We start from the raw sequence: 24,548 nt of genomic DNA on the forward strand, positions 1-24,548 counted from the left end.
TTTAATTGTTCTACAATTCAGGGGTAGAGGCCAAAAAGTGAATAAAACTTAGCCAGTCGTTCTTTGGATTTTTTAAAAAATGAAGAGAAGGTAATGATTTTTACACTAAGATTAAAATCTGCAGTCTGAACAATGTTGGGTAATAATAATCATAAATCGTGTGCAATGCTAAGACATTTCCAAAGCATTCTGACACCTCTCATTTCACCTTGGGAAGTTCGTGGACAAGCACTACCTCCATGGGGAAACTGAGTAAAGACATCACAATGCTGCCCGGCAGTGCGAGCAGGTGAACACAGCCAAACTGGAACCACCACCGCCTCAAGCTCGACGACTTCTGCGCCAGCTCCACACACTCGAGAGACAAACACTGAAGCCCTCATCTGGTTAACTGGAAACGCAAAACTGAGCTCACTGGACCGGGAAGACGGAATCCTCTTCTGACTGGCCCGAACCCGAAGCAGCCCCTGCGGCACGTGGGGCAAGTCAGAGATGAGCGGCCGACTTGACCATGTTAGTGAGGCAGCATACAGATTCTAGAGACTAGATCACCTCTGCAGACTTCCCGTGTTAGACCCTGAGCCTGCTATGTCAGAGCGTACGCTGGCCCCGCGGCTGACGTCAGAGCTTACGCTGACCCCACAGCAAACATGAACGTGAGAGACAGCATCATGATTTACCGTGTTAAACCCTGAGCCTGCTATGTCAGAGCTTACACTGGCCCCACGGCTGACGTCAGAGCACACGCTGACCCCCACGGCTGACGTCAGAGCTTACGCTGACCCCACGGCTGTCAGAGCTTACGCTGACCCCACGGCTGACGTCAGAGCTTACGCTGGCCTCACGGCTGATGTCAGAGCTTACGCTGGCCCCACGGCTGACGTCAGAGCTTACGTTGGTCCCACAGCAAACATGAATGTGAGAGCGCGCGTCAGATTTACCGTTAAACCCTGAGCCTGCTATGTCAGAGCTTACGCTGGCCACACGGCTGACGTCAGAGCTTACGCTGGCCCCACGGCTAGCACGAACGTGAGAGAAAGCGTCACTTACTTGGCTTCGCGTTCGCAACCACGGCCAGGCTCTCAGGCGGGTGAACGGCAAGGTGCCTGCTGTGCTCGCCGGCGCCTGGGCTGCTGCCATACTCGATGGCGTCCACGTGTCCCAGCGGAACGCTCCACTTTAGCAAGTACCTCTGGCTGCTCATCACACGGCTGTCATGAGAGGCGCTGAAACGACCAGAAGATGCCTGTTTTACGAATAATTACGTGGACACGTTATGGTAAGGTTTGTCCCTCAGATACTCAAGTCGGAAATTTTCCATTGCTGAATTGTAACTCTTCGGACTTTCTCACAGGAGTAACTGTGCCTCTGACTTTCTTACAGAATCCCCATTCGCTGCCATAAAGAGGTCTCGAGGTGGATAAGAGACAGTGCAGGGAAGAGCCGCACAGGGACGGATCTCCCAGAAGCGCCGGGGTTTTCCGTAAAGGCTTAAAAGGAAGCAGCTCGGTGCTCACTGAAGACTCGGAGCAAAGGTGCTCGATTCCCAGGAAGTCTCCTATGTGGATAGAGATATTCTCTGGTGGTTTCCTAAGAGTTAACTCTCAGATTCCTGCTTTACTCTTTTATGGTTACACCATAACCATTTTAATAGAATCAAATCATACCATTATACTCCATGACTAAAATATGTATCAAGTGTAGAGAAATTGAACAGAAAAAAAAAAAAACCTATGACTTATACAGCTTATTTTCTTCTTTTATCATAAATAGAACATATACGTGAAGAAACACAAAACACGTATGTACGGTCTAGTGGAAACAGCCTGCATCAATATCTGTGTAGCTGCCACCAAGGCCAAGGCTGTGACATTGCCAGCATTCCTGCAGTCCCAGGCGCTCAGGAAATCCCACCCTCCGGAATCAACCATTATTCTCACTTAGTGATCATCACGTTTTGCTTTTCAAGATATTGCTGTTAAAAATCAAAGTGTGGTAAGAATAACCAAAATGCTGGGTGCTATGCATTGGACTAAGCACCTGACTTGCTGGGAGCCTGTCTGCACCCACGCTCTCCAGTTCCCTCTTATACCAGAGCACTCTGCCCTCCATGACGACATCTAGTCCATACAGAAAGGGAAAAGAGGAAGAATAATTCAGACACAGTAAGAGGAAAGACGGGTTGTATTCTGTGAATTAGACTGTGCCTCCAATTTAGTAAAAGAGAAATGCCCATGAGTTCTTACCAAAATTTCGATTCCTCCTCTTTGAATGTAAAAATCTCCATCCCTACGGAGGAGGTTTAGAATCTTAATTTCCACAGGGCTGACCAAAGGGTCCTTGGGGGCTATATGAACGAAAATGGGTTCTCATCTCATCACCTTCGGGCAGTGTCACTGAAAATCTCACACTGACGACACGTCCATGGGAAATGATTGTGACTCACCACCGCACTTCGCAAAAAAAGAAATTCAAGCCCTGTCATCGTGGGAAAGGCAGGGGCATTATTTTAAGGAATCTAGCAGTAAGCACGGCTGAGTTACTTCTTTTTTTTTTTTTTTAGACGGAGTCTTGCTCTGTCGCCCGGGCTGGAGTGCAGTGGCCGGATCTCAGCTCACTGCAAGCTCCGCCTCCCGGGTTCACGCCATTCTCCTGCCTCAGCCTCCCGAGTAGCTGGGACTACAGGTGCCCGCCAGGTCGCCCGGCTAGTTTTTTGTATTTTAGTAGAGACGGGGTTTCACCATGTTAGCCAGGATGGTCTTGATCTCCTGACCTCGTGATCCGCCCGTCTCGGCCTCCCAAAGTGCTGGGATTACAGGCTTGAGCCACCGCGCCCAGCTGAGTTACTTCTAAAGTATCCATTTTAATTCATCTTTAAAGTACACCACTTCTGTCAGTGTGAGAATTTTAAACCTACTTAAAACTGCCCAAGAGCCAAGTGTGTCCTGGCGCTCCCCAACAGCAGCCCGGGGGGGGTGGGGGGGGACGGTTCTGGAGCAGGAGTCAGCGTCAGACAAACATTGATTATGAATGCGGAAAAGATTCAACAAGGACCATTATATTTGTGCAGGGCTTTGCTGTTTACAAGGTCATTTCACTTCTATGATCTTGTCTCCCAGGGCAGGTGGGACAAGCATTCATGTCCCAACTTGACACATCATGTTGGCCAACTTGCAGGTGAGGAGCTGGGTGGATTCAGCCACACTGGGGCCGCTTCACTGAACGCTAACTTTCCAGGTGTTATGCGGAGAGGGGGGTCCTGGGACAGTTAAACTTGGAAGCCATCCTGCTAAGTGATAAACACCATTAGTCTCCACACTGTGGGAAGCACCTCATAAGATAACACCAGGGAAACGGGTGGAGACACCTTACTCTGCATCCTCGCAATTCTAAGCATCCTCTCAATTCTAAGCATCCTCTCAAACAGCCCACACCTGGAGTTCTCCAGCTGCGACCTCCCACGGCCTCACTCTGTCAGCTCCTCTCCAACGCAGGGTGCCGCGGGCTTTGCTTCTGCACATGGAAGGCAGGTGGCCTGTGGCTGTCGCCAGGTATCCACAGTGAAGGCCGAGCCATGGGATATGAGTCAAATGAACAGGGTTCTTTCTCTTACAAGGAGCAGTATCATTAAAGACTTGTATATATATATTTTTGGACTTATTTTGTAGCTGCCACAAAGTAAGTGAGGATGATGAGAGGCAACAATGAAAATCTGTCGCTCATGGGCAGTGCCGTGTGCCAGGTGACCTGCGGCAGCTTAATGAATGTCCTCGCCTTGACCCCTGAAGAGCCCTGCAAGAGTGTACCACCAGACTCATTATTTTATGATCAACCCTATTGCACGAATGAGGCCTAGTCAGAGCAGGTAATTTTCAGAGTTCAGAGAAGGTGGAGCTGGAGTTGACACTAAGGAGTCCGACTCCTGAGGGTTGACCTGCACACCCTCGCTGCCTGGGTCTCTTAAGGCAAGGTGAGGAGGGCAGGCATATATATCCAGCCGCTGGAAAATGGGGGTGACAGGCATGAAAAATAGGGCATATTTAGTGGTGTACTGGCAAATGTTTAAAGCTGGCTCTCACTGGGAGGACAGGCTCCTAACACGTTGTGTTGGGCAAATTCCGTGGTGTAAATGCTCCCGTGTGGATGACTTCAAGCTACCAAATGTTTAGCAATTAGCTGTCAAAACTCCGGACGACAGAACGCTTGACTCATGCAAGACATGACGAATTGCCACCATGTTCGCTGGCATTATTTTCTATAGCACCAGGAGCGTTATAGTTAATTTTATATGAATTCCCTTATCATCTACCTATATTTGGAGACCTTTTAACTTCTCACATATCCTTATCTAACTACAATATTCCATGTGTTGGAGAACGATTCTGATGTAAAACTATTTTAAGTGAAAATAACTCATTTTCTTGGTTTACAATAAATATGAATATACCCCCACTTTATTATATTTAAACATTTATCAAAAATATATTTATAGAGAAGCAGGTAAAGAGAGAATTTAAACCATAAGAAAAATAACTCTTGAATTATTTAAGAAGGTTATGAAGAAATTCAATTTAGTTTCTAGTTCCACCATCAGCCCTGTTTAAAGAGTATATAAACCTCTACGTACTTAACTTCTACTAACAGTGACTTGGTGACTTACACTGAATCTATTTAAAAATAAGCTTGCTTATTATAAGGGTTCCCTTAGTCACAGGACTAAGCTTTGGCACAAAAAACCAGTTCGGTCTGAGTGACAGAATTAACAAAGTCACTTATGTGCCCTTAGGCAAAGGTAACATGTAATGATAGGACTACTATAGAGAATTAAATGCGCTTACCGTGAGCTGACGGTGGCACACATTAACACATCATTTAACATGAAGACTCGGCGTTCTTTGGTTTTAACAATCTCTCCTCTGTCGTTGTAAACTGTTTCTATCATATCATCAGATCGAATGAGGTATCGGCTTCCACTGCTGAGAAGCTGGACATTCAAAACACAGCGCAGGGACCACAGTTGAGTTTACCCAGAAAAGAAAAAGACAAGGAAAAGTCTGGTATGGAGTCTGAGGGTGACTCTTCCAAACTAAGCGCTTTACGGAAATCGTTCCTATGTTCACCGTGACTGCACCGAACGTCCATCTGCTTCCTCACAGACTTTCACCGCACAGTCGGCCCTCCCGCGATTTAAACACAACATTAACCAGGAACAGTGAGGAATGGAAGGAATTGTTTCGTAATTTTACTTTTCCCTAAGTCAACCTAATTAAGCATAGTTCAATGACTATCTTAACTTCTCCATGTAGGCCATATTTTACTTCACTGAGCCAAACCAAAACCATCAGTTCTTCAGAAAGACGCTTTGTATGAACCAAGACAATGGCATGCGATGTGGAAGTCAGACTACTTTTTTTGTTTGTTTGTTCTGAGACCGAGCCTCGCTCTGTTACCCAGGCTGCAGTGCAGTGGCACAATCTCAGCTCACTGCAACCTCCACCCCCTGGGTTCAATTGATTCTCATGCCTCAGCCACTCGAGTAGCTGGGACCACAGATGTGCGCCACCACACCCAGCTAATTGGTTTCTTTTCGTATTTTTAGTAGAGATGGGGTTTCGTTATGTTGGTCAGGCTGGTCTGGAACTCCTGACCTCAAGTGATCCACCCACCTCGGCCTCCAAAAAGGCTGGGATTACAGGCGTGAGCCACTGCACTTGGCCAATACTTACAACAATTCAGCCCACAAGAAAACGGAGCCCTCAGCCCCGGTGGTCTGTGCTGTCTTTTGATTCTAAATCCACACTGCTGCCCAGCTCTGAGCAACCAGTGAGACACCCGCCTCCCTGACTGTCCTTGCGAGTGCACGATGGGAATGATGGGAACGAGGGAATGATGAGGTATGTGCGTGACATTCAGGGTGAAGCATCATCACTCTTCCTGGGCCTCTGGGCTTGCTCTGTGCCCCACGTGTATTCAGAGGTTCAAGTACCACAGGGAGCGTGATTTTAAATAACATCAACCATGTCAAGAATATAACTGAATACAATTTGCTGCTTATAAATGTTCCTACATAAACCATTTGGAGAATTGGGGAAAACGTGTGGCTTAAAGTGTATTACCATAAAGTTCACACAGTTAAATTACTGAATGTCATAGTAACATAAGAAACTACTCCTAATAACAAAACAAACAGTGAGTTTAGCAACAATGAATATTAGATGCAATAACTTAACACAGTTCATACAAATTACCTTCTCCCTGTGAGCCAGGGCCTTCAACGAATACGGGAAAGCTCACAGAAAACCAGAGTACTGCTGCAGACAAGCAGTTACGTAAGCATCAAGCTGAAATGCAGCCTCGCAAATGAAATGCCACCCTCTGGGTCCTGCATCTCTTTTGGGGGTCAATACAGCTTAGCCCATGCATAGGTGAAGACAAAAAATGTTTGTGATTTTTTTTTTTGAAACAGGGTCTGGCTCCGTCACCCAGGCTGGAGTGCAGCAGCTCAATAACAGCTGACCGCAGCCTGGACCTTCCAGGCTTAAGCAATCCTCCGGCCTCAGCCTCCCAAGTAGCTCGGACTATAGGCATGCCACAGTGCCCAGTTAATTTTTTTTTTTTTTTTTAGATATGGGGTTTCACTATCATGCCCAGGCTGGTCTCAAACTCCTGGGCTCCAGTGATCTTCCCACCTCAGCCTCCCAAAGTGCTGGGTTTACAGGTGTGAGCCACTGTGCCCAGCCTGTAAATATTTTTTTCAGCTTTAACTATTACTATCTCAAATTAGATAGTTATTTTGAAAGCAAAATTAAGCTAAAAGGGTTGCTCTTAACCTCTTGGGAGGTCCTGGATCCATCTGAGGGTCTGAAGAATGTATGAGTCTCTTTCCTAAGAAAATGCAGACAGGCTGTTAAGGTTTTACATACCATTTCCACATTGGGGTGACTCTCCCAAAGGCCTCCATCCACCCCAGTTAAGAACTCTGGGCTAAGGGAATTACTCCCAACGTTCCAAAAGATTAGTATTGCTGGATAACGACGGCTTATTAGTACAAAGCAAAAATCATTTTGGAACAGAGTTGAAGAAAACCTCTCTCAACCTTGTTTAGGTATCTTTCGTTTATGGCTTTGGCTATTTGCTTAACTTCACAGCGTTGGTCAGCATCTCTCTTTCTTTCATTTAACTTCTCTGCCAGTGTTTCGAGCTCTGTCAGGGCCATCTGAAGAGGCAGCCTGTCGGGGTGGCCTTTGGAAGTGTTCTTCAGCATGTCCTACAAGCAACAAGGGAGAGGTGGGCGGTTACCACGTGCGCACTCCCAGTGCAACGACAGTCACGTCACCTGCCAGCCGACGATGGAAAGGAGGCAGTGGCATCCGTCATCCTGGGGAAAAATAAAGTCAGTTCTGGGGAAGGGATGATGAGCTGAGTGAGTCATGACTTGGCTGAACATCTGAACAGCTTCCTTTGCAAAAACAAAATCGAAAAAATAGCTCTGTGCAATAAAGAACACGCTAAATATGAACATATCACAATCTCAGAACTGCCGTGCGCTTGGAATGATGCTCATGATGATGAGAGATTGTCCTTCTCAAGTTGAGTCAGACAGATGAACCCACGCACAGATGGGTCCAGCTACTTTCTTCAAAAGATCAGTCTCCCAATTTCCAATGTGCAGGAGTTCTGTGGTGCCGAATACTGCACCCATGGCACCAACTCACACAGCAGGATCAAGTCTCTCTCACACTGACAAAGGAACGTGATTTTAGGGCAGCAAAGATGCATGACACAATCATGGTGGGTCCATGTCACTGAACGTTCATCCAAACCCACCGAATGCACGGCACAGGGGTACATCCTCCTGTGACTGCAGCTGCTGGGCAGTGGCTGCATGGCCACGCAGGCTCCTGGTTGTCACAAATGCACTCTGGCGGAGATGTTGCCGGGGGGGAGGTGGGTGGCACTGTGCATGTTAGGGGAGGGGCAGTTGGGAAATTTCTGTACTTTCCACTCAATTTTGCTGTGACCCTAAAATGTCTCTTAAAAAGTCGTCTTTAAAAAAAGGGAGTTGAGCTACCTCTTCTCCCAGTTAAGGTTTCAGATAAGCACAAGGAGGTCAAAGGGAGGGTATGTGGCACAGATCAGCAACAACTGCCAGCAAATAATGACGCACTGCTGTCAATCACAGGATAAACTTTAATAGGCAATAACAAAAGGACACTTTCGGCCGGGCACGGTGGCTCAAGCCTGTAATCCCAGCACTTTGGGAGGCCGAGACGGGCGGATCACGAGGTCAGGAGATCGAGACCATCCTGGCTAACACAGTGAAACCCCGTCTCTACCAAAAAAATACAAAAAATTAGCCGGGCGTGGTGGCGGCGCCTGTAGTCCCAGCTACTCCGGAGGCTGAGGCAGGAGAATGGCGTGAACCTGGGAGGCGGAGCTTGCAGTGAGCCGAGATCACACCACTGCACTCCAGCCTGGGCGACAGAGCAAGACTCCTTCTCAAAAAAAACAAAAAAAAAAACCACAAAAGGACACTTTCGTCACCTTGGTTTTATGCAGGGCCTTTTGTTTCCCGGCTTGTGTTCACATTTGACACGCTGATGTTTGCTGAAGGGGCAAATGTGAACTTGAAACACTTTCTCAGAATTAAATATGGTTCTGCAATGGGATCTCAGGGACACGGGGAGAGGAGCTTCACACACCGGGGCCTGGCGGGGGTGCAGGGTGAGGGGACGGAGAGCATTGAGACAAATACCTAATGCACACGGGGCTTAAAACCTAGATAACGGGTCGACAGATGCAGTAACCCACCATGGCACATGTATACCTATGGAACAAACCTGCACATTCTGCACACGTATCCCAGAACTTTGAGTGAAAACAAAATGTGGTTCTGCATCTTGCCTACCAACTTTTACATGTTTATAGGAATATTAGCAGTCATGGAATCCAACAGTGTGCTTTTTAAACTTTTTTTTTAAAATCTGGAAAGGACGCTGCATAAATGATCAAATGTTTCCAGTTTGTAGTGAATATAAACAATTCTATACATTTGTTTCCTATGAGTCACAACAAATTCTATCAAGGCAAAAAAGAACAATCTTAACACTAGTTCTGCATCAAAACTGCACACTGGCGGTGGCACCAGGGACTCGGCGTGCGATGGAGACAGCAGCCGGCACACGGTGGAGTCCAGCATGCTGTGGGGCCGCTGAGCACAGCCAGGAACATCTGCTGGGCCGGCAGCCTCCCGAGGAGGCCCAGGGAAGGAGAAAAGTGAAATTTCTCACTGCTGTTGTTACCAGAAATTGTTACTTATCTTTGCACAACAACGGAGAGAAACAGGTAGCTGGGATAAAGACAGACAAATGTCACACACGGCTGATGGATGTTTCCGGATCCATGGGAGAAACTGACAGTCCCAGCAAAGCCAGGGTGAGCCAGCTTCACTGCCTGAGCCAGGGGACAGCTGTGGCTTCACAGCACCTGTCTTAGAAAGAAGGTCTGGGAGCGCTAACCAGGAAAAATGCAGGCAGGACCGGAAAGTAGAGACCAGGAGAGTCACTGGGAGGAAGGGGACAGAGGGTGTCCAGGCCCCTCACCACTGTGTCCCCATCCACCTACACACAGCACACGGACCACAGCAGAAGGCAGGAGGGAGGGTATGTGCTTGTACCTGCTGACTCTCTGCAGCCCATCTCCTTGCCCAATCCCAGGTGCCCTGAGCACCCACACCTGAGGCAGGGCCCCTGAGGCACAACCGCGTAATGACCAGATGCAGACACCACCTTGTCTCCAACTGTGCTTCTTCCAAAGCACGTGGACCCACCTGCTCCCCTCCGAGAACACTCTAGGATGCGCCAGCGTTTCATCAAATGTGGGCAAAAAGTGTCCCTGAGGGAAACTGCTGGGCACATCTAGGACCTGCAATTTGTTTTTTCAGATCAAGGCAAAGACCATTTTCTGCTTCGGGGGCAACAAACCCTGTGTGGGAAATTCTAAGGAGGGTCTCTTGAGGCAAGGAGGGAGGAGGACGGGCACAGCTGTGTGCACACTGACCTACGTAACTGCTGGTGATGATATGGAAGAGCACGCTGAGTCTTTCTAAATGCAAGTCTTTTGACTTAAACTCAGAATTCCAGTTATGTAATAAACTCAAGAATTTGGGTGTCAAAAGGCGGATGGAAATGTGGGAGCTGCTCGGGTTCCTCAAGATCCCGGTAGAGGCTTTTCCCTGCGGTTCTCTCTCCTGTTCCCTTTCCAGCAGCCCCGCCCACAACTTCTGTCTAAAAAGAACACACTTTGGAAAAAACCTAGGCAAAAGTAGTTACTTACTTACTTATAGTTACTTACTTACATTTAACCAAAACCTAACAAGCGCGTTTGAAAATTATATCCAAATTTAATAAATCAAAAAAAATTTAAAAACTATTCTGATACGTCATAGAAAGCCAACAGTGGGTGTGACCTCACAACACAGTCAGCGCTTGCTGTCATCCCTGGTGACCAGGAACCACCCAGGGACTCACTGGCGCATCGCTAAACACAGGGCATGTGGGCCGGTTCACCCGTATGGTTTAGGAGGCAACACAGAGTGTGTGGGCTGGTTCCCCTCGTATGGTTTAGGAGGTGACTGTAGCCTTCCCTCTGGCCCCTTCACAGCCTGGTGACACCCTCCCAGCTGTGGCTGAATAACTAACATCTAATAGGCAGCCTGACCCTGTTCCTCCCAAGCGCCAGCCTCCCTCTCACGAGGAAGCTCATTCATCACGTCCGTGGCTGCTTGCCAGAAGGCCAACAGCGTCTCACACGTATTAGGACTCAGGACATGTTTGTCAGCTGAAGAAATAAAACACACTTTGAATATTTTGATTTTGGGAAAAAAACCAGCTTTTGCTATTAATGCTCTAATACAGGCAAACTGTACATTGTTAAAAATATAAGCGAGAGGATAAAATTAACATGACCCATCAACCTAACCATGGAAAGAGTCCATGTTGATATTTTAGTATGTATCCTTTTTCACACTTTTATGACTACTTTTATTTAAAAAGAATGTGCCACGGATTTGGTTGATCAAAAATAAATATAAAAACCTCAGTGGAAGGGGACTTGACACTATTTCCCCGGTGCCAGTTCATTTCTGGCAATGATTCCACCAGTTCATCTTAATCAGCTCTAATAAGCAGGCAGGCAAAGCAGAGTCCTCTGATTTAATTAGAAAAAGCAAGCTGAGTAATCATTGAAAAATCAACACAGGCAGAGGCCAGCATGGACTCTCCTTTGAAATATCCTCCCTGGAGGCATGGCATTCATTTAAATAAAATGGGTGCTGAGCCCCTGTAGCCTACAGGGTCACCTGGGCTTCAGGGTATGTGGGAAGGTCAGAAAATGAGCGGGCAACCACACATCATATCAGACATCACCTAGAGGCCGTCCGCTGTGAGACGTCATGTCAGCACATGACCTAGAGGCTGTCCGCTGTGAGATGTCATATCAGCACTCAGAACAGGCCTTCTGTTCACAGTCACAGGTATCCAAATGAGAATCCTTAGTTTAGAAAAATGAGGGTCCAGTGGAAAGTGTCTTCACCATTGCGGCATCTCCTTCGGTGATTTGCTGTTAAATCAGTGATGGGTATGTTTTGTTTAAATCTATTCTTAGCTTTCCAAGCCTGTCCATCCCCTCTGGGCACAGAAGCAAGAATCATTTTTCATGTGATTCTAGACCAGACACAGGCACACTGGAGAAGGGAGCTGTGACCTGTGGGCCACTGATAACCGAGCCCTGCAGCCCCCCCAGTGCTGGGGCCCCACGAGACAGCGCATGTGGCGGGCCAGGGCCCATGGACACCCCTCCCGCAGCCCATCCATCCCCTCTGTCCCCCAAGGCCGGCCTCGCAGGTACTGGGCCCTACAGCTGCCCCCGGAGTAGGGTGACTCTCCGCAGGTCTCCACCTGCCTCTACCCCCACCTCCTGTAACTGCCTAGAGAGGAGATGGGGAGACCCAAGGGGTGGCCACTCCAAAGTGGAGGAACAGATGCCATTTTCAAATGAATCATGGACAAGCTGGAGGACTAGCCTGAGGCGGCCACCGTGAAGCACTTACCTGGAGCAGGAGGATGAACTGTGGGAACCTCTGGATGGGCTTCATCATCAGGCTATAGAGCGTGGTTCGGTCAGGACTGGCCTCCTGTTCCTGCTGTGGGGAAAGGCACTGGGGTCACCTCCCCGTGGGGCTGCCATGCCCTCCCTGCCTCTGGGGCCGCCTCCTCCCCACCACACTGAACACCCGGGAAAGTCAAAAGCCTGCACCTTGTCTTCAGCTACAAGAAGAAACTTGGCCAAATGCCTTCCAGCCGCTTTCTGCACCTGCTCTAGGGGCTCCCGCTTTGCTGCAGGGGCCGGGCTCACGTGTCGGCCTCAGCTCCCGGGGTTAATTCCCCGGGGCAGGGGACAGGGCAGATTCCAGGGCGTGTCCTTGGGTGTCTGTGTTCTGGCCATAGTGGGCCCCTAGAAAAGGCTGGCAACCTCTTCTGGTGCCATGGGCAGAAGGACGTCCTGGAGGCTGAGGGCTCCTCTCCCTGAGCACATCGGGGATGCACAGTGGGGCCATTTGCTACCGAGGCTGTTGGGCACTGTTGACCTGGGGGGAGTCTCCAATTCCCTCTACTGAGGGGGCTGCGCAGTGAAGAGGGCAGACAGCACAGACCCGGCTGTGCCCCGGCCTCTCAGCTCACAGGGCACCTGACTCTTCGGGGCTCAGGTCCTGGAGCTATGAAATGGGATGAGAGAGTCTATCTCCCAAGGCCGCGTGGCAGCCACCGAGCTGAGGAGTGGGCACTGCAGTCACGGCCACGGCTGACATTGAAACTACAACAAAATCCCCAGAGGGAGTGCGCTCTTAAGTGAGTCCATGTTTTCTTTCCCCAAGAGAAAGAGATGGGGCCCTAGCCAAAGGACAGAACCCACAACTGTCCGGAGTGGGAACTGCGATCCAATCCCTTAGGACACAGCCCACAACTGTCCAGAGTGGGAACTGCGATCCGATCCCTTAGGACACAGCCCACAACTGTCCAGAGTGGGAACTGCGATCCGATCCCTTAGGACACAGCCCACAACTGTCCAGAGTGGGAACTGCGATCCGATCCCTTAGGACGAGCCCACAACTGTCCAGAGTGGGAACTGCGATCCGATCCCTTAGGACAGAGCCCACATATGTCCAGAGTAGGAACTGCAATCCAATCCCTTAGGGCAGAGCCCACAACTGTCCAGAGTGGGAACTGCAATCCAATCCCTTAGCAAACCTTGATGGGCCACAGACTGTGTTCCAGCAGGAGCAGGAGCCGCCGTGCTGGATAAGGCAGAGGGAAAATATTCCAGCTTCAATGACACGTTGCTGTGGGCGAGAATACTTGCCCTGTGTTCAGTCGCTCCAGGTAGCAGCAGTTTCCAAGAAACAGTCCAAGTAACAAGAACACACTTTGTCCCCAGGGTTTATCATGCAAATGAGGGGCTCCAAAAGGGAGACTCAGTTCCGGGATGTCTTTGAAGGGGGTTTCAGCCTGGTTCATTGTGCAGTAAACTGTCAGAACACAGCCTGGGACACGCATCCCATGACTGGGGAAGCCCTGTCTGCCTGCTGATTAAATAACGCTCGCCCACACCTGCCTGAGGACGTGCTCCCCATCACTGCCAGGTCAGAGACCACTGAGGAAGGCCGTCAGCGCTGTCCTCAGCATCGCGGGGAACACAGCCCGCATCCCCCTCGGGTAGGGCCCGTTCCAGGCTCTGACTCTCCAGACCGGTGCCTATCCCCGATCCCAAAGAGGCCTGGAATTGAGATGTTTGGTTTCTTTGATTCCTAATACCATACTGAAGGACAGGGAGGAAAAGGTAACTTTGGGATCTGATCTTGACTTCTTTTTTTGGGATCTGATTTTAACTTTCTTTCTGTCTATCCACTGATATGCTTTTAAGGATGTGCAAATAAAATTGTTTTCAAAAAGCTACATTAGGACCTAAAATTCATCTTCATTTCTAGCATTAATCCAATACCTAGGGCACTATTGGTACTGAAATTTAATAATGAATAACTGCATTTACAGCCAAGGTTTGACATGTAACTTATTATCAGATGGTGTTAAAACCCAAATGAAAAAAAAAAAATGTGTTTACCTTTAAAAATTCAAGAAAAGCGGGCTTTGTGGCACATGTTTTCTTGAGGACGGCCACGGCTGTGCTGAAATTGTTCACATATTCACTGTATGCATCCAGCACCATGGACTTAGAAAACTGAAACACAGGAGGAAATTCAGAGAGAAATCACAGAGTCCAGATACCCCTTTTCCAACATGAAACAGAAGATTTGAAACTCGCCCTCAAAATACTCTTTCATTCACTGTGATGTTTTCATAGGATAAACTATTTCGACTGTGAGATTTTTTTTTCTTTAAGCAAGCTTGTTAGGAGTTAAGTTGCTGGTTTGATCTTATTTTTTGACCCCAGAGCACTTTCTGACATTCTTATTCAAAACCATGGTAATTTGGGTTTCAGTTAAGAATGTTTCTGACTACAGACACATAAGGATGGTGATTTTAAGTTCCTGCCAAGTCTCACTTGGTGGGTTCAACCTCCAGGCAAGAAAGTCATGCAACTCATTCCATGGTGGGCCCAATATCCTGAGAAACAGGCCTCAACCACACCCTGGAAATGAGGCCTGGGGGTGGGGGCTGATCCTGCTTCTCTGGAGTAAGATACAATGCCTCACACGGGTTCGTTTTCCTAAAAGCACAAAGGTTTTCTGTCAAGAGGCAGAAACATTTGTCCTTGCTGTCAATATTCAAAGAGAGAAAAATCATTCCATGTTGTTCTAAGAAACCCAAATCCTTTAGGATGGATGGCAGAGCTTTGGTGTGACTGGCATTGATACAGGAATGCTTTCATCAAATTCTATTTCTTAAAAAAATCTGTTTGCATTTTAAAATATGTTGGGAAGGTAAGTATTTAAGGAACAGTGATAAGGCTGAAGTTAATATATAAAACAGCCAGAAAAAAATCCAATAACAAAACAAATATCCAATATTTCTCTTTTTTTTAGGATCCATAATGGTATTATGCAAATGTCTCTTAAGAATTTTGTTTCCATATTTATTCAAAGCATTTACAGACCTCATCAAGTACATATATAAACTATATAGGAAAACATTTCACATATTATTAGTATAGCATTCATTTAAGAAGTGGAATACTTTTTTAAAACTTGCAAGCTTGTATCCCTTTGATAGCATCATAGTCTTAAATAATTACAGAAACCAATCTGTTTCACTCACAATCCTCCACATCTAGGTAGAATCCAACCCATATACAGTAAGTATGATTCATACACGGAGTGAGGATAAAACGACTCGAAACTGTCAATGCAGAAACCACCAGTGGTTTCCAGGCAGCTAACCCTTTCTCCTGCCAGGAAGTGTTCATACAAGCTGTTGCAACATCATATTCCTGTGTGACAGCACAGGGCCGAAAGCCTGTATCTACACAACAGAAGCTACAGCCAAGGGCAAACGTTTGAGAAAATATCTAGGAGTTTTCCCATCACGTGTTTTCTGTTTTTCACAGGCACAGAGAATTCTGCACCCACAAAGTGACACCTAGATCAGGAAGAGAACCTGTATGAGGGCTTAAAAATGGCAATTTTACATTACCAAACACAGAGCATCCTTGTTCAACAACAAAAAGCTTCAGCAAATCATCTAACGAGGTATCCAAGGCTTGAAAGAGTGCTTATTTTTAAATCTTCCCAGGTACAGCTTTTGCTCAGAGCGTCTGCCTTTCTGCCGTGGCCTCCCTGGTAAAGATCCATTTATCATTTCCCTAGTGCACACACTTGGCCAGGGCATTGAAACTTCAGCCCGACCTTCAGAGAGAACTGCACACTTGTCAGCTTGCAGGAGCTCAGGGGCAAAACATCAGCCTAAGAAGGGAAGAGAGGACAGGTGCATGGAGAGCCCTGTGGATATCTGGGTGTCCCGGCTTAATTACCGAAGCCACGAAGACATCGCCGATCATTTCCACAGAGTCCCACTCGGAAACGCGGCTGGCCAGCGCGATCTGAAACAGCGAGTGGCACTGCAGGATCTCTTTGACTCGGTAGAACACGGTCTTCAGCTTCCTCTCGCTCAGAAACTTTGGCTCCATCTCAGACAGCGGCTTCTCATATTGCTAAGACAAAATGAACAAAGATGGTTCAGACTTTTCTCTTCAGACTTTTCTTTCAGAGCTTGGGTCTTGTTCTGTTGCCCAGAGTGGAGTGCAGTGGTGCGACCATGGCTCACTGCAGCCTCAAACTCCTGGGCTCAAGCCATCCTCTCACCTCAGCCTCCCAAGTAGCTGGAATTATAGGCATGTGCCATGGGGCATGGCTGCTTCAAACATTTTTCTTTCTTTTTTTTTTTGAGACAGTCTCAGTCTGTCACCTGGGCTAGAGTGCAATGGTGTGATCTCAGCTCACTGCAACCTCTGCCTCCTGGGTTCAAGCAATTCTCCTGCCTCGGGACCATAGGCGCACGCTGCCACACCGGAGTAATATTTTGTATTTTAGTAGAGATGGGGTTTCACCGTGTTGCCCAAGCTGGTCTCGAACTCCTGAGCTCAGGCAACCCACCTGCCTCAGCCTCCCAAAGTGCTAGGATTACAGGGTTGAGACACCGAGCCCAGCCCAGACATTTGTAAATCTCAGATAAATGAATGTAAATATTCACTTACATAAATTATATTTATTTCAAAATAAATCATGACTTTTGATGTCAATATACAGACACAATACTTAGATCCTTTTGAGAATTTTGCAAATTTGCATGTTATGTTTCATAAACATATATGTTTTACATATATGTATCAAAATGTACATACATAAAAAAGATAGAAATGTATGTATTATGTAACATGACATTTAAGTACCTCCAAAATCCTCTTAAGAGCGTCTACGTAGTTCTTTTCACTGTCGACAACTGAGCCCAGTATATATCTTCTTACAACCTGTTGGAAATTTGAAAGTACAATGATAGAAAACTGCTTTATAATACATACAGATACATTTTACTTCTATGCTGAGGCTTGCTGATAAATAACTTTTCTATTTTTAGAAAACAGTGCATATGGGTAACCTAATTAAATAACATTACAGGTACAAAACATACTTTGCCCCATTAATACAATTATATAATGTTTTAAACCTCAAACTATGAACTATAACTACAGTAGGGACAAAAAAATTACAGCACTGAAAAGAAATTCCTCCACTTATGCAACGATAATAAACTGAACTAACTGATTGTATTTTATGTATCCAACATTCTGGTAGATGATATGTCATATGATTAAGGATAAAAATAGTTCCAGTCTTGATCAATGAATGTTATTAGCAACACTTATCTAAAATCCTTATTCCAAAGTTCTAAGAAAACAAAGTTTGTGGAATGTGGGGAACCTTTTTTTCTTTTTTGGCAAAGATCTTTCAGCCATCCAAAGATCTACCTATGAAGCCACGAATGTGGACAGTAAATTATTCATGTCACTTAGAGGTGCAAAAAAAAAAAAAACCCCTATATTCTGACATGTTTGCAATTAAAACCTGATGTTATTTTCTGTCTTGCTTTTCATCACTGAAGCACATACAAATACAGACTTGTGGCTGTAAGATCCTGTGACAGGCCAATGAGGACACCCAGCATTTTCCTCATTCTAAACACAGTCCAGCTAGTGATCATTGTACTTTCAATTTGCCAATTTATGGAAAACAGAGCAAAACAGGGCAACGGAGTTGCTCCTAAACCAACATGCACACTCACGCATATGAACACATGCACGGGGCACAGCACACCACACAGACTCCTGCACACACCACCCCACATACATGCAAGATAACACACACGTGCGCGCACAGAAACACACCACACACATGCACACACAAGGACACACCAGTGTAGTTAATACCAGGCTACCTGCAGCCCTGGATTACGCTATTTGAAGGGACTGCATTGCCACCTAGTGGGCAAAGAGCATTTTTCACAAAGGAAATTTCTCTGGTTAAAAAGATTGCAGGGCAACTAAGATTTACAAAACCTGATTGACAAGGGAGAGATTATTCTTTTTAGAGAAAGGATTATTCCATTCGCAAAAGACAAAAATCAAACCTTCTAAAATACCCAAAGAAGAAACTGATGTATTAAAAAATACAGATGTGGCTGGGATTAAACACACACACACACACACATACACACACGGCTAGAAGCTGGGAAGCTGCAGCTGCTGCTGCTGACTGATTCACAGGAAACGTCAGAGCACAGAGGCTTCCCTTTCAAATGACAGCTTAGAACCCAAAAGGACAAGCAACCCCTCCCATCATCAAACCCAGGCCAGTCTTTGTTCTGAAATTCAGATTCCCAGACACTATCCCAAGGCCCCGGGGTCAAACATAAAAATGTATTTGTGTATATATACATATATTATATATAATATGTTATATATTATAGTATATATTTATATGTGTATATATATTATGTGTATATATTATTTCTGGGTGTGTGTGTGTGTGTGTGTGTATATTAAAAAGTCCTGAGATGATACTAATGTAGTATCAGGTCAAAAGATCTGGAATAGGTATAATATTAAAATACAAAAACAACACCGATCTCCTGGGTTTCATGGCTACTGCATGTGATGTCAGTCTTTTCGGCAGTTCAATGTGACACATCGAATTGTATGCCCACTAAGGGGTGGGACGGGGAGCCTCCAGTGCTCAAGAAGAGTGTCACTCTCTTCCTGAGAAGCCTAACCTGAAGTCATAGAGGAGAAATCCATCCTGAGGGCAGCCCCCACAGGGAGGGTCCCTGACATGAAGGTCACGGGGCAACTGGACGAAGTCAGGGCTGGAGGACAATCAGAGTGGCTCCTGGGTCTGAGCCTGGAGAGCCGTGGATGGGGCCTGGGCCTGGCCCAGCCTGCCCTTCCTCATGTCCCCACCACGAATGGGGACAGGACAGGATCCTCTGTTCTCCAGCATCAAGGGTGCTTTCCAAGTAAAGACTGACGCTTTATTTCAAAAAGAACATTTTCCTTTTTCCACCCCCAAATTAGACATGCAAAGAATGTTTAATATACAGCATTTTAGAGTTATGTTTCCCTTAATTCAATTCTAGAGGAGAACAAGAATTAAAGAGCATCAATAACCCCCATTTAACCTTTCAAGAGAAAACTCCCAACGACAACACATTTGGCAGGAGGAAAATAAAATCAATGTGACTCATGGCTACAATAAAGATAAGCTGCATGAAGAAATACAGAAATCCTAAATACTGCTAAGTTTCCAATCCTAATCCCAGCTGTCATCTAATTGAAACTGAGCACTGTGCTAAGACCACACAGAGACCTTCCTATACAGGACTTCACTGAAACATTATGGTGTGATGAGCAAGATGGAAATAGACATTAAAATCCACCCTTCAAAGAAAAGGAAAACTGAACTTCAGAAACTAACTACTAGACAAAAGTAACCAAGATAATCAGAGCAAAAAACAGGATTTCATCCAGGTCTGTGAGACTAATTTGGGAAGCTTAAACCCTTTACAGAAACCACAAAACAATGAACAGTTACCACCAATTCGCTGACCAAATCCGCCAAAATCAGTGCTCAACAGATAGGCACTTGGAAAAGTGCAATACAACAAAAAGGTCTAAACATCTTTCCTCTAATATCTGCACCACACCTCTACTAATCACTACTCACTCTTTCCTCAGAGAACCTCGATTCCTACCCAGTGACATCCCACAGACCCCATGCCCCCATCACTGTCTCCTCACAGACCCCTCATACCCCACTGTCTCCTAACAAACGCTCACCCAACTCACTGTCTCCTCACAACTCTCACCCAACTCAGTGTCTCCTCACAGACCCCTCACACCCAACTCAGTGTCTCCTCACAACTATCACCCCACACAGTGTCTCCTCACACCCCTCACCCCAATCAGTGTCTCCTCACACCCCTCACCCCAATCAGTGTCTCCTCACACCCCTCACCCCACTCAGTGTCTCCTTATAACTCTCACACCACTCAGTGTCTCCTCACAATCCATACCCCACTCAGTGCCTCCTCGCAAACCCTCACCCACTCGGTGTCTCAACAAAAACCCTCACCCCACTCAGTGTCTCCTCACACACTCCTCACGCCGCAATCATTGTCTCCTCAAAAGCCCTCACCCCACTCAGTGTTTCCTCATGACCCTCACCCTACTCAGTGTCTCCTCACAGATCCTTACCCCACTCAGTGTCTCCTCACAACCCTCACCTCACTCAGTGTCTCTTCACAGATCTCACCCCACTCAGTGTCTCCACACAGACTCCTTACCCCACTCAGTGTCTCCTCAATACCCCTCACCCCACTGTCTCCTCACAACCCTCGCCACATTCAGTGTCTCCTCACAACGTTCACCCCACTCACTGTCTCCTCACAGCCCTCCACATTCAGGGTCTCCTCACAACCCTCACCCCACTCAGTGTCTCCTCACAACCCTCACCCTATTCAGTGTCTCCTCACAGACCTCTCACACCCCACTCACTTTCTCCTCACAGACTCCTCACACTTGTGTGTCTCCTCACAACCTTCACCCCACTCAGTGTCTCCTCACAAACCCTCACCCAACTCAGTGCTTCCTCAGGACCCTCACCACACTCCGTGTTTCCTCACAAATCTCACTGCACTTGGTGACACCTCACAGACCCTTCACACCCCAATCAGTGTCTCCTCATACCCCCACCCAACTCAGTGTCTCCTCACAGAACCCTCACCCCATTCAGTGTCTCCTCACAGAACCCTCACCCCACTCAGTATCTCCACAGAGAATCCTTACCCCACTTAGTGTCGCCTCAATACCCATCACCCCACTCAGTGTCTCCTCATAGCCCTCACCAGATTCAGTGTCTCCTCACAACTCTCATACCACTCAGTATCTCCTCACAAACCTCACCCGACTCAGTGTCTCCTCACAATCGACATCCCAGTGTCTCCTTACAAACCTCACCCCACTCAGTGTCTCCTTAGAACCTTCAACCCCACTCAGTGTCTTCTCACAACCCTTACCCCTGTCTCCTCACAACCCTCACACCACTCAGTGTTTCCTCACAAACCCTCACCCCACCTAGTGTCTTCTCACAAACCCTCCTCCCACCCAGTGTCTCCTCCCAACCCTCACACGACACTCACTGTCTCCTCACAATACTCACACCACTCAGTGTCTCCTCACAGACCCCTCACACCACACTGTTTCCTCACAGATTCCTCACTCCACTCAGTGTCTCCTCACAACTCTCACCCCACTCACTTTCTCCTCACAACCCTCACCCCACTCACAGTGTCTCATCATAGACCCCTCACACCCCAGTGTCTCCTCACAGACCCCTCACCCCACTCAGTGTCTCCTCACAACCCTTACCCCAATGACTGTCTCCTCACGACCCACACCCCACTCCGTGTTTCCTCACAACTCTCACCGCACTCTGTGACTCCTCGTAGACCCCTCACACCTCACTCAGTGTCTCGTCACAGACCCCTCACCCCACTCGATGTCTTGTCACAGACCTCTCACCCCGCTCAGTGTCTCCTCACAGCCCTCACCCAACTCAGTGTCTCATCTCACCCCACTCAGTGTCTCCTCATAACTCTCACCCCACTCAGTGTCTCGTCACAAACCCTCAACCCACTCAGTATTTCTCAGGACCCTCACCACACTCCGTGTTTCCTCACAACTTTCACAGTACTCAGTGACACCTCACAGACCCCTCACACCCCACTCAGTGTCTCCTCATACTCTTCACCCCACTCAACTTCTCCTCACAACCCTCACCTGATTCAGTGTCTCCTCACAACTCTCACCCCACTCAGTGTCTCCTCAGAACCCTCACCCGACTCAGTGTCTCCTCACAATCAACACCCCACTCAGCGTCTCCTCACAAACCCTCACCCCACTCAGTGACTGCTCAGAACCTTCACCCCCACTCAGTGTCTCCTTACAACCCTTACCACACTCACTGTCTCCTCACAACCCTCACACCTCTCAGTGTCTCCTCACAAATGCTCACTCCACTCAGTGTCTCCTCATAACCTTCACCCCACCTAGGGTCTCCTCACAAACCCTCATCCCACTCAGTGTCTCCTAACAACCCTCACCCTACTCAGAGCCTCCTAACAAAGCTCACCTACCACAGTGTCTCCTCAGAAACCCTCACCCCACCTAGTGTCTCCTCACAACCCTCAACCCACTCAATGTCTCCTCACAATCACTAACCCCACTCAGTGTTTCCTCATGACCCTCACCCCAATCCGTGTTTCCTCACAACTCTCACCACACTCCATGACTCCTCACAGACCCCTCATACCCTACTCGGTGTCTCTGCATAGACCTCTCACCCCATTCAGTGTCTTCTCACAAACCCCTTATCCCACTCAGTGTCTCCTCACAACCCTCACTGCACTCAGTGTCCCCACAAAGACTCCTTACCCAACTCAGTGTCTCCTCAATACCCCTCACCACACTCAGTGTCTCCTCACAACCCTCAACCCACTGAGGGTTTCCTCACAAACCCCACACACCCCACTCAGTGTCTCCTCACAGACCCCTCATCCCACTCAGTGTTTCCTTACAGATCCCTCACCCTACTCAGTGTCTCACTACTCCTCACCCCACTCAGTGTCTCCTCACAGATCCCTCACCCCATTCAGTGTCTCCTCACAACTCTCACCCCACTCAGTGTCTCCTCACAACCCTCACCACACTCGGTGTCTCCTCAAATACCCGTCACACCACTCAGTGTCTCCTCACAGACCCCTCACCCCACTAAGTCTCTTCACAGACCCCTCAGCCCACTCAGTGTCTCCTCACAACTCTCACCCCACTCTGTCTCCTCACAATCCTCACCCACTCAGTGTCTCCTCACAATGCTCACCTGACTCAGGGTCTCCTCACAGACCCCTCACACTGCACTCAGTGTCTGCTCACAACTCTCACCCCACTCCGTGTCTCCTCACAATCCTCACCCCACTCAGTTTCTCCTCACAACTCTCACTCCCCTCAGTGTCTCCTCACAAACCTCACCTCACCCAGTGTCTCCTCACAGACCCCTCACACCCCACTCAGGATCTGGCGTCGTCTCTCTCACCCTCACCCCCGCACCCTGCCTACTGGTTTGCAGCTCAGGCCGCTGTCTTGGCTTGGGCCATGTGTCCTCAAGGTCTCCTGGCTCTTCCGGTCCTGAGTCACTCACACTCCTGCTATGATTCCTGTTTAGTTCCTCATCTGCTAGGAAGCTGTCCTCCTGCCAACATTAGCAGCATTTCCTCTGTGCTTTTCCCTTCTTTTGATATTTTTGGTTTTCAGCTTCATCACTACACTAAGTTCTCAGAGTGCAGGATCCAAGTCCCTCTCACATGGTGTGTCCTCACCAGCACAGGCACCCACATGCAGTGAGGGCCCCAGATAGTAGAGGATTGGCCAGTGTGTTATCCTATTGAGCGCCTCACAGGACTGGCAAGAAGGTATTCAGCCAGGAACCCCTTTTAAAGCTCCCGAGTCTGAAGTGAGGTCTGTGAGCTGGACAGCACGCACAGGAGAAAGCGCTAGATCCTCTGTTCCTGGCAAAGGCTGTCAACCATCCCCCTGGGCATGTGGCAGCACAGATCACACGGCCCCAGTGAGCACAGACAGGTTAGGGGCAGGCTGTGATGGGAGAGACTGAGATCAGACACGACCCCTTCTCACGTAGCTGGAGGATGCAGTTGTGATGATCAACCTCCTCCAAGTCTACGCTTCCTTACAGAGTATACAAGGACAGCAAGGGGATTTGTGAGGATGAAACTCAGTGAAACACACCAGGGACCTGGCATGGGGTCTGCACAGAGCATGCACTCATGAGTGACAGCCGCTCAACAACCGTCTCCCAGCTCTGTGCACACTTCGTCCCGTCACTCGTGTGATGCTGCTGACAAAACTAATACTTCAGTCATCACTGCTCAATTCCAGTGAAATGTAAGCTTCCTATTTTAGCCTGGCCAACTATGAACAGCTCGCAGGTTTCCCTTTCCATCTCTTTTTAAACCTGGCCAGTCATTAAGCATTTCTATGTTGTTTTTCTTTAATCTGACAATGCTCTCTCTCGCTCTATCTGCCTACCTATATCCAGGGATCTCCCCAGAGGCGTGGATTACACATGTGTCTGCCTATCCATCCTGGTGTCCATGATTTGCACCTCGCTGCCCGTGTGGGAAAAAACTCCCATCATCCCAAAGCATCAGCCCCTGCTGCTAAAGGCCTGCAACTCACTGCTGTCACTCTGGTTCCTCAAGTTTTCTCTTCCTTTTACCCAAAGGCAATCTAGTGAAAATCAGTGATTTTTTTTCCCTTCTGCTACCAAGTACCAGATTTTTAAGAAATGCATTATATTCAGATTTAATTAGTTATTGAAAATCTGTCATTTTCATCTCAGTCTCAGGTCG

At 47.7% G+C, this 24,548-nt stretch overlaps 1 protein-coding gene and 1 long non-coding RNA gene across 6 annotated transcripts in view; one reads left to right on the forward strand and one right to left on the reverse strand.

Annotated features, from left to right (window-relative positions):
- ARHGEF10 (Rho guanine nucleotide exchange factor 10) overlaps nt 1-24,548 on the reverse strand; it is a 122,793-nt gene that overhangs the window by 57,592 nt on the left and 40,653 nt on the right. For 4 of the 5 annotated variants that reach the window (XM_017887850.1, XM_017887847.1, XM_017887851.1 and 1 more), the window contains 7 exons: nt 16,963-17,040; nt 16,045-16,224; nt 14,179-14,295; nt 12,110-12,202; nt 7,097-7,267; nt 4,839-4,984; nt 1,051-1,226 (listed from right to left, as the gene is read on the reverse strand). In XM_017887850.1, the coding sequence (XP_017743339.1) occupies nt 1,051-1,226; nt 4,839-4,984; nt 7,097-7,267; nt 12,110-12,202; nt 14,179-14,295; nt 16,045-16,224; nt 16,963-17,040 (961 nt within the window). The remainder of the gene's footprint in view (nt 1-1,050; nt 1,227-4,838; nt 4,985-7,096; nt 7,268-12,109; nt 12,203-14,178; nt 14,296-16,044; nt 16,225-16,962; nt 17,041-24,548) is intronic. The other variant, XM_017887848.1, reaches the window with a different exon arrangement.
- LOC108539271 (uncharacterized) lies at nt 1,183-2,160 on the forward strand. Its single transcript, XR_001888317.1, has 3 exons — nt 1,183-1,279; nt 1,384-1,535; nt 1,774-2,160. It is a non-coding gene; the product is annotated as an uncharacterized LOC108539271 (long non-coding RNA).

The sequence above is a fragment of the Rhinopithecus bieti genome, unplaced genomic scaffold (assembly GCF_001698545.2).
Source record: "Rhinopithecus bieti isolate Rb0 unplaced genomic scaffold, ASM169854v2 scaffold_15838, whole genome shotgun sequence".
Classification (NCBI taxonomy): domain Eukaryota; kingdom Metazoa; phylum Chordata; class Mammalia; order Primates; family Cercopithecidae; genus Rhinopithecus; species Rhinopithecus bieti.